The sequence below is a fragment of the Montipora foliosa genome, unplaced genomic scaffold (genome assembly GCF_036669935.1).
Source record: "Montipora foliosa isolate CH-2021 unplaced genomic scaffold, ASM3666993v2 scaffold_374, whole genome shotgun sequence".
Lineage (NCBI taxonomy): Eukaryota > Metazoa > Cnidaria > Anthozoa > Scleractinia > Acroporidae > Montipora > Montipora foliosa.
The window spans coordinates 7501-17409 of NW_027179673.1; the positions used below are offsets into that span (position 1 = coordinate 7501).

At 40.8% G+C, this 9909-nt stretch overlaps 1 protein-coding gene across 1 annotated transcript; it reads left to right on the plus strand.

The window, feature by feature from the left end:
* The first annotated feature begins 104 nt into the window (after positions 1 to 104).
* Positions 105 to 9435, plus strand: LOC137987662 (N-acetyllactosaminide beta-1,6-N-acetylglucosaminyl-transferase-like). The gene is made up of 3 exons (XM_068833736.1): positions 105 to 123; positions 2471 to 2604; positions 5927 to 9435. Exons 1-3 carry the CDS (start codon positions 105 to 107, stop codon positions 7040 to 7042), a joined length of 1269 nt encoding a protein of 422 aa, XP_068689837.1. The 3' UTR covers positions 7043 to 9435.
* The last annotated feature ends 474 nt before the right edge of the window (positions 9436 to 9909 follow it).

Genomic DNA, 9909 nt, shown 5'->3' on the forward strand with positions numbered 1-9909 from the left:
CAATGCCCAAGACGTAAAGAGAAAACGAAGTCACATAGAAGCGAGACTGTGACGTCACAATAATAACGCTTCATTTATTCTTTTAATAAATGGTTATGAATAGAATGGATACTCCAAAAGAAGGTGAGACACTTCGCGACACATATACATGTGCGGCATTCGGTGACGTTACGTGGCAATACCTGCCAACCTCGGTGTTAACCCGCTTGGCAGATAAAACGCACTTCTTTTAGGCAGAGAATTCGAATAACTTCTAGGTTAGGCACTGATCTCTAGTGATTAGGTAGAGCGCCGGCACGAAATGATTATATTTCATAAATTGTTCTGGTGACACCATATTTAAACTTAGTAAAACTTTAGAAAGATCGTTTGGTAATTTATATACAGGAGACTAAGTGGTTCACCTTATTTTGGAGTATCCATTCTGTTCACAGCCATAAAAAAATTGGGATTTTGACAAGGCAATACTGCATTCTATCGGCGGCTGATTAAAAGAAAATATATAATTGTATTGGGCGGAATCGCTCTGCGGCATTGGCCGAGATTATATTATTTTATATAGTAGAAGTTGCAAATGGCAAGTGAAATGCTGCGAGCAGTAGATACTGGGCAAACAGAGAAGTAATGGTTTTGGGTACGATTCTCAACAGGATCTAGGAGACTAGTGCTCTGCTTCCAAACGCTGCAAACTCTTCATTCCAGCTTCTGGGCGTTGGCAAAAAAGATGAAGACAGCAACTACAGTTTGTTGCTCATTTTTATATCCAGATCGTCGTTGTAGATATGACGTTAAAGTTAGCCGTTATGGCGATCGAAGATGTCAAGTCACATGAACACGATCTATTGGAGAAATATATCTTCGATTTTACGTTATTGTAAATGCTGGCGTTCGTACACACCTTTGGCTTATTTTCATGGATCATATTTAACGGTGAATAATAACTGAGACAAAACGGCTTGCGGCCATTTTGAAAAAAACCGTTTAGGTGATTACCGTGTGTAATCCTCTCAAGAACAACCACTCAACGCAGAGAGTTTTCAATAATCAGCTATGTAATTATCGCTGCCGCAGTGAGTGAGACTGAAGCCAACGAACGGGGTAACTCTCTAACCGGGAGAAGAACACATTTTTTTTCAAAGCGCAAGGGATTGTGGTCAAAGGTGCAAGGAATTATGGCTATGCGCGAATCTTCCATTTCGCTTCTCGTTTCCCCAAACTACAGATAGTTTACAATGTCACGCAACAAAAAAATTAATTCGAAATCTTTCAATGAAAAGGTCAAGAACTTGGAATGTTGTAGGAAACAAATCTTTAAACCACCTCTCCAATTCTCAGGTCTGTGCAGTTCATCGTTTCTGAGTTCTTTGTAGAGTTTTGTATGAAGAGGCCGTGTGATCCACTAATATGGCTTCCGGTAATCAAGGAAAACTGGAGTTCACTTTGCGATGAAAGCGCTTATTTCTCGCTCATGAAATAAAACATATGTGTATGGATACACCTCCTTATGTACTTGAAAGGCTCAAACTGCTGAGATTCATAAAAATAGACATTTTTTTCAACCAAATACAAGGAGCGTTGTATCGTGGTGTCACGCGAGGTGACGTTTGGGAAATTCGAAATGTTTTATTTTAAGCCTTATTTACACTAGCAAGGAGTTCCTTGAGAAGTCCACTTATAAAGGAAAACTTGCCGACTGTATACACTGCCAAGTTTTCCTTGAAACATCTTTCCTTGAAAACTTTTCCTTGGTAGTGTAAATGAAAAATATGACAAGTTTTCATTGACAAGTGCACTTGACAAGTAATTTACACTATCTAATATCGTCCTTGACACGTTTTTTCCTTGACGAGTGTCCTTGTTCAAAAACTAGCATGCCAGTATTTGAACAACGACACTTGCCAAGGAAAAAAATGTCATAGTTTTTTATTTACACTGCCAAGGAAAAATTGCCAAGGAAAAGTTGTCAAGGAAAACTTGCTATTGTAAATGAGGCATTAGAAACGAAGGACCTCACGGAACTGGAAACTTAAAAAACGATTTATTTCTAGGTCATCTTCCACTTTCTTTAGAAAAGAAATTCAGAAGATCTTGCGATTTTTATCTTAGAATTTAATGACCTCACTGTAAAAAACCACTTATTGTTTTCTCTCTACTCGGAGGTCCAGCTGGGGGTCTAGTGTGGGGGTCCACGTTTTGTACCGTCCCTGCACAAAACCTATTAAAATCTCCCCACAATTCCACGTGGGAACCGTCGTTAAATTACTGCAAGCATAATTGAACATCTCCCTTAGCAACATTTCTGCCGTTTAGGTAAACTAGTACTAATGGCAGTTATGATGTTAAATATATAATTATTTGCGCTAAAACGGCAACATTCCACCTCTTACATTTTCCTTTATTATTGATTCTATGTCTGTTATCGCTTCTTCTCTCAACCAATTTTGTTTTGGCATATTTCCTTCCTTTGCAGAACTCACGAAAAGTATTCCAAAAGGCTGCAAGAGGAGAAACACAAGAAGATTTGTATCTTTTCTGTGCATTTTCTTCGTCGGAACATACATTGTTTGCACACCGGTGTGCCAGTACCTCAAGAATAACAGAAAGGTAATGCTTTTTTCTAATAAATTATAATACATGAAACAAGAAATATAAGTGAAAGAAACCGACGTTTCGGTGCATCTTGCGCCATTATCAAGGTTATAAAGATAAAATGCGGTTTGTAAAAAGGCTACGTTAAAACGAATTTGCATAAAAGAGTGCCAAGCTAATTACATGAATACTTTAGCACGAAGAGAATCCGACTGTACATTCAATGCTGGTTTAAGATATTGAATACACAGCATTTCATTAACAAGGCAGTCAAATTTGTTCGTGCATTTCTTGATTACATTGAAGCGTGCTAAGAAATTGTTCGGAACAGCAGTGTTATGATCTTTGCAATAATGCCTGTAAATAGATGACGCCTTTTGACGGTGTCCCTCAACGCGCGTGTGAAGGTGGCCCTTTGTGTACCCGACATAACCTGCATCGCACAGGTCACACTTGAATAAATAAACAACGCATTGCTGGGTTACGATGTTAGGCTTGGGCTCACGCAAGCTTAGATCTTGTTTAAGCTTGCGGCTAGTAAACACGGGTTGAATGGTCTTCTGCACCTTGCTACTAAGATCTCTAAGTTGTCGTTTGACAGACACTGCAGCATCCTGATATTTATAGGGGATAACTATCCGGATGGCGTCATCGGTATGCTGTTTAGGTTGGTCCACTGCGACTCTCGAGGTGATAAACCTGTTGATGACGGAATCAATAAGGTGATTCGGATACCTCAGCTTACGGAAAACTTCTCTCAGACGTTCACACTCTTCTGAAAAATGCGCCCAAGATGATGATAGCCGGTGCGCACGATCAAGCATTGTGACGAGCAAGCCATGCTTGTAGCGGCTGTCCACATGGCTATGATAGTGCAGGAGTAGCCCTGTGTTTGTCGGTTTGACGTAAACCTTTGTTTCAACACATGGTGCGCGATTTAAAAGCTGTACCCCAAGGAAAGGGAGCATCCCATTTTTCTCTACCTCCATAGTGAAGCTCACGGCGCTATGGGCGTGGTTCAGAGTATCCAAAAATTGTGTAGCCGCTGCCAGATCCGGCATCCTGACTAGAGTGTCGTCTACGTAGCGGCGGTAAAATTCTGGGAGTTTTCCTTGACTTTTTAGGGACCCTTCAATAGAGCACATAAATACATTAGCCAAAAGGGGTCCAAGGGGAGACCCAATAGCTACTCCATCGGTCTGTTCGTATAGGGCCCCGTCGAACTGAAACAGCTGCCCCTTTGTAGCAACGTGCAGAAGATCATCGAGATCAGTTCTGGTCAAGTTTAGATCATACGTGTCGTTGAACCAGTTGTTCTCGAAAGCTTTCCGTGCCAGGATGTCAATTGTTTCGTCTAGTGCTACGGTGCTAAGTGCTACGGGCACTTACAACTACGCCCTTGCTAAATGGCTTGATGCTAAGCTTAAGCCCTTGTCGGTAAACGAGCATACCATCACTGATATCTTTGCCTTCACAAATGAAATTCGTGGAGTTAAGATAAACCCGGGAGAAATCTTGGTATCTTATGACGTCTCATCGCTCTTCACAAATGTACCCTTAGACGAAACAATTGACATCCTGGATACTCTGAACCACGCCCATAGCGCCGTGAGCTTCACTATGGAGGTAGAGAAAAATGGGATGCTCCCTTTCCTTGGGGTACAGCTTTTAAATCGCGCACCATGTGTTGAAACAAAGGTTTACGTCAAGCCGACAAACACAGGGCTACTCCTGCACTATCATAGCCATGTGGACAGCCGCTACAAGCATGGCTTGCTCGTCACAATGCTTGATCGTGCGCACCGGCTATCATCATCTTGGGCGCATTTTTCAGAAGAGTGTGAACGTCTGAGAGAAGTTTTCCGTAAGCTGAGGTATCCGAATCACCTTATTGATTCCGTCATCAACAGGTTTATCACCTCGAGAGTCGCAGTGGACCAACCTAAACAGCATACCGATGACACCATCCGGATAGTTATCCCCTATAAAGATCAGGATGCTGCAGTGTCTGTCAAACGACAACTTAGAGATCTTAGTAGCAAGGTGCAGAAGACCATTCAAGCCGTGTTTACTAGCCGCAAGCTTAAACAAGATCTAAGCTTGCGTGAGCGCAAGCCTAACATCGTAACCCAGCAATGCGTTGTTTATTTATTCAAGTGTGACCTGTGCGATGCAGGTTATGTCGGGTACACAAAGGGCCACCTTCACACGCGCGTTGAGGGACACCGTCAAAAGGCGTCATCTATTTACAGGCATTATTGCAAAGATCATAACACTGCTGTTCCGAACAATTTCTTAGTACGCTTCAATGTAATCAAGAAATGCACGAACAAATTTGACTGCCTTGTTAATGAAATGCTGTGTATTCAATATCTTAAACCAGCATTGAATGTACAGTCGGATTCTCTTCGTGCTAAAGTATTCATGTAATTAGCTTGGCACTCTTTTATGCAAATTCGTTTTAACGTAGCCTTTTTACAAACCGCATTTTATCTTTATAACCTTGATAATGGCGCAAGATGCACCGAAACGTCGGTTTCTGTCACTTATATTTCTTGTTTCATGTATTTCTAAATCGTTTCTTATAAATTATAATACGAGAAGGTTATTGGGCGCGTGGTGCGCCGAAGGAGATTCCACAGCCTGGCACATTTGAGTCACAAAAACAGTGTTCACCAACCGTTTCTTTAAGGTGTCTTTTCACTTGACTGCAAAATTTTGAACACCCTTTAGTGCTGTGTTAAATGTCGTCTCGTCGAAATAAGCAAACTACTGCTTGACAAAACTCGCTTCAAATACCGTCCTTAGTTTCTATCTACGAATTCCAAATCGTTTGCAAGAACGAGTTTCTAAATTCACTTCGCATACTTCAGACAATTAGTTGCTGATAAATTATAGTTCTTAAAACCTCCTTACGACCCGAGAAGAGAGGGTTCTGCGGATGCGATGGGCTTGTAATTGAACTCCTGGACACTGTCTAATTGTATATAAAATCAAGAGGTAGTTAATCCTGCGTTGGCAGTTGGGCTTAGCTCCAGAATATCTATTAAAGATGCAAGCCTACGTTGCAGGAAACAAGTAAAACCAAGGAGCATAAACCAAATGATGTAACTACGGGATTAAAGGTTTGGTTCTTTGGCCTCATCCAAGAAAGAAGCACGGCCTTACGTCTTTCAAATTTACATGGGAAGAGAGAGACAAAAGAACAAACCAACTCAATCCTCACAGGACGCCGAACCCAGGAATTCAACCCGGGAGACTTTGTTGAAACATTAGTACAGTACAGCTGCCTGTGTTAATACGCACAGTTTTTATATGCTTTTTCTCTTCCCCACAGGAACCCACAACGTGGTCGGAATGCGAGCGGATCATTAGCAAAAATTCTTGGTGTTTCTTTTCCAAAATCGGAAATTGGTTTTGCGCCGGTAAAAAACCAACAGAAACAGAAGTGTATTCCCGTTATGAAGAAAAAGGGTGCAATGATGTAAAAGAGGAATTTTTCCCTCATCCCTCTCCCACGCAAGAAGAAAAAGACTTCCCCATTGCTTATGCAATGGTTGTATTCACAAACGCAGATCTTGTAGAGAAGGTTTTACAATCCATCTATATGCCTCAGAATGTTTACTGCATACACGTGGATGTCAAATCATCTGAAGCATTTCGAAAAGCAATACGAGCCATGACTGCTTGCCTTGACAACGTTTTTCTGACTGATAAAACTGTCGACGTGATATGGCCTCATGTTAGCATTCTTCACGCGCAAATTAACTGTCTAGGGGATTTAATGAAGAGCTCAGTAAAATGGAAATATTTTATGCATGTTACTGGGCAAGAGTTCCCCCTTTACAATAATGCCGAAATTGTGCGAGCGCTCGCCAATCTGAACGGCTCCAACAACATCGAGAGTTATGCTGTTCCAATCAATAATTGGCATCGATATATGTATTCCCACAGAGCTGACAAGGTGGAAGGAGGCCAGTTTTATGCGAGATACTCATGGCGAAGGACGAACGTTACGAAGCGTCCTCCACCATGGGGAATTCGCATCAAGAAAGGGTCCAATTTTGTAGCACTCACACGAGAAGCAGCGAGTTATATTCTTTATGATAAAGTAGCGATTGATTTTTTGTCCTGGCTCAATGACACTTCCTCGCCTGACGAGGCATTCTACTCATCCCTTCACCAACACCCGGGATTCCCAGGTGGTATCTATGGTAGCCAACCGGAGTGGATAATGCGCGCTGTGAGTTGGGAATATACAGGTGATGTTTGCTTTGGGCAATGGATCCGGGAAGTGTGCTGGCTCACGACAAGAGACCTAAACTGGGTACTGGGTGCAAATTTTCGCAAGAAAATCTTCGTCACCAAGATACCATTTGACCACAGGGATGATATTGTTAAATGTTTGGCTTTAGCACGCTCGATAAGAAGGTATGGGCAGGTACTACTTTAATTAGCTAGTTCGTCTTAAGGACGTTCGCTCGAGAATTTTCTAACATTGATTTTTTTCTGCAAATTGTACCATTGAAAGATGATGAGTTAGTGATGTCAGATATGTTAAAAAAAAAAAATGGCGGGTCACCGACTTCGTTTGGGAGAGAACTTGCCCGGAAGAACACCCTAAATCTGAAAAAAAAAATCCGGCTTCTTTAGCGAGTAAGGCCACACTGTCTGTAAGGTCAAAAATATTGTAATTACATCTTTGAAGTGAAATGTTCTATACCAAACATTGTTTAAGTGGACCCATCACGTGAATTTAGTTAACTGTTGAGGTTCCTTAAAGAACGAGTTCGCATTTAGCGACTATAGTTTCATGCGCCTCGCAGCCGCAAGATTGCAGGATTCCATATCCCTAGGACAGAAATCTTGAAATTTGTTTAACTTCCCACATTGACTTTTAGTTTATTTTTGGACAATGTGGAGATAATTGTAAATAAAATATGTCTCTGAAAAGAAAAGTAGGGGTCCCCGAACATCCAAGATCGTTAAATCCAAGCAAATTTATAGCAATGGCCATCTGCCCCATCATTGTTCATTTTAGTACTTAGAGCGCAAACTCGATGCATGACATAGCATGTGAATTTGCGTGCGCTGTAAGGATGCGCAGTAGCAATGAGCGCGAACGTCCTTAAGCAAATTTTGGGTTACGTTCGGTCACCACTGCCTCCAGTACGTTTGGTTAAATCGGTATTAAGCTACAGTCTGTGACAAAATTCGTTGGAACAGTACACGACTATACAGATCTGAAGCTTTCGCAGCTCACTCTCCCCTCACAATGTTGTTTTAACGCGAGTTTCTGAGCCCAATTGCCAAAACAACATTGTGGGAGGGCAAGAAATTGTAAAGTGTTTCAACAATTTTGTCCGAGACTGTATTTTTGAGGAATTTCAGTTATGAAAAGAATTGGCGGGAAATATGCTACATTTTAGGAGAAGGAAACCCTTGATTTATAGCGCACAATTGAACCACGACGATAAAACAGTCAGAAAGAGCAGTGAATACAGAAGGTGAATCGATTGTTTTGGACACTATAGTAGAGAAAATAGCCATTTTTGAGGCAAATGTGCATGGTGACGTTGTCAATGCACTGAGAAAAAGGATCCTGCTAAATTTAATTAATACAGTGGTGACTCGTGCACACTAACACAATGTCGTTGTTTTCTTCTCTTGTTGGTTTTGTCTAGCGAAATTCGACTTGAAAAATTGTTAGGCCATATCAAATTAGCCTACAATGGAGTTGTTATGAAAAAACAGTCAGTAGAAACCGTCTAATACAGTAAGGTTTTCAAACTGCGTGTCACCATTTTGGTACAAAGTTGCTCACGCAATGAACTAAAGTAAACAAGCTTTTACATCACGTGTCATAAGTTTGTATCCTTGTGCAAAATTAGTGTTTTTCATAACTATAACTTGTGTTTCCTGTATTTCCATGTCTCTCACCGACAGAAATTGTCGAAGAGTTATAAAATAAAAACTGTACGAACATAAAAAGTATTCTTTTAAATTTCCCGGGTCTTACGAAGTTTTACTCGCGTAACATTGGGCCGGGTAATACATATATGTGCAAACTAATTTTAAGCCCTAACAATATTTGACAGTTGGCGATACATCGTCATTTTATGTAAAATACCGCATCAGTTAGTATTTTATACGACCTCATTGTAGGCAGTAATATCCTTTAGAAGTTGGAAAGGACAGCAATTGTAGAAACCCCGCCTCCCTTGCCTTCTATAACATAACTTCCATGGGCGTCCTCTGTTAAAAAATAGGGACCTTAAGATCTACGACGGCGACGTCGACGAAAGCGTCACCTCAAAATAGAACTTCGCTCTAGTAAAAGTCTTTCGCGATTATTCCATCTTGTTCACTTCGAACAATGTGGGCGAAGTATCCGAAAAATAAATTGGTACGAGCGGTTTCAGACTGAAAATAGAGAATGAAAGATTCTCTGTTGCATGCTCACGTTGTCGTCAAAACCTAAAATTTAGTGCTTTCACGTCGTCGTCATGCAGAGAACCGCAAAAATATGAGCTAAAATCCGTGCTGCACGTGCAGCACGATTATTTATGCTCTTTTAACCAATGATATCATTGTTTTGTGGCACTTTCGTCGACGTCGTCGTCGTAGATCTTAAGCTCTCTAATGGCGGGATAGGTTTTCTCTTAACTGTTAAACCTTTGTATGTGCTTTTCTTTCCAGGAAAATCGTCACTGATTAATCTCCAATCGCTTTTGGGAAAAATGTAGCGCGTTTTAGCTACTTTACGAAGAGAAAACCTTTGAATGCGAGATAAAACAAATACGCTCGTGCCCTTGTCACGCTATCAATGGCAGCAAGAAAAACCATATTTCAGATCATGACTCTCTTCTTAGCTAAATCTAAACAATTTCGCTTATTTTATCATTGTGGATATATAACAAAAGAAATTCGAACACTGTACATCAAACTCAGTTACGAATAAAAACGTTAAATAGCACTATCGTACCGGTTATAAAGGCGACTGTAAAGTTGTGTCACTTATGACCCTGTCAGCACATCCTATAAATAGTTTAAATTCCTCACAAATACATGTATTTTTGAGGAATTTCAGTTATGAAAAGAATTGGCGGGAAATATGCTACATTTTAGGAGAAGGAAACCCTTGATTTTTAGCGGCCCAGAGTGAGATGTTGCGCCATATGGAAACATACATCATGTTCAGGTTTGTTTGAATTAGGTTGGTTGTTTCTCGTTCAAAAAAGAAAGCCTTTTCATAAAAGGTTGACTGTAGCTGAGCATGTTCTGCTTAGGAACGACCTTAACCAGGATGAATTAGCAGAG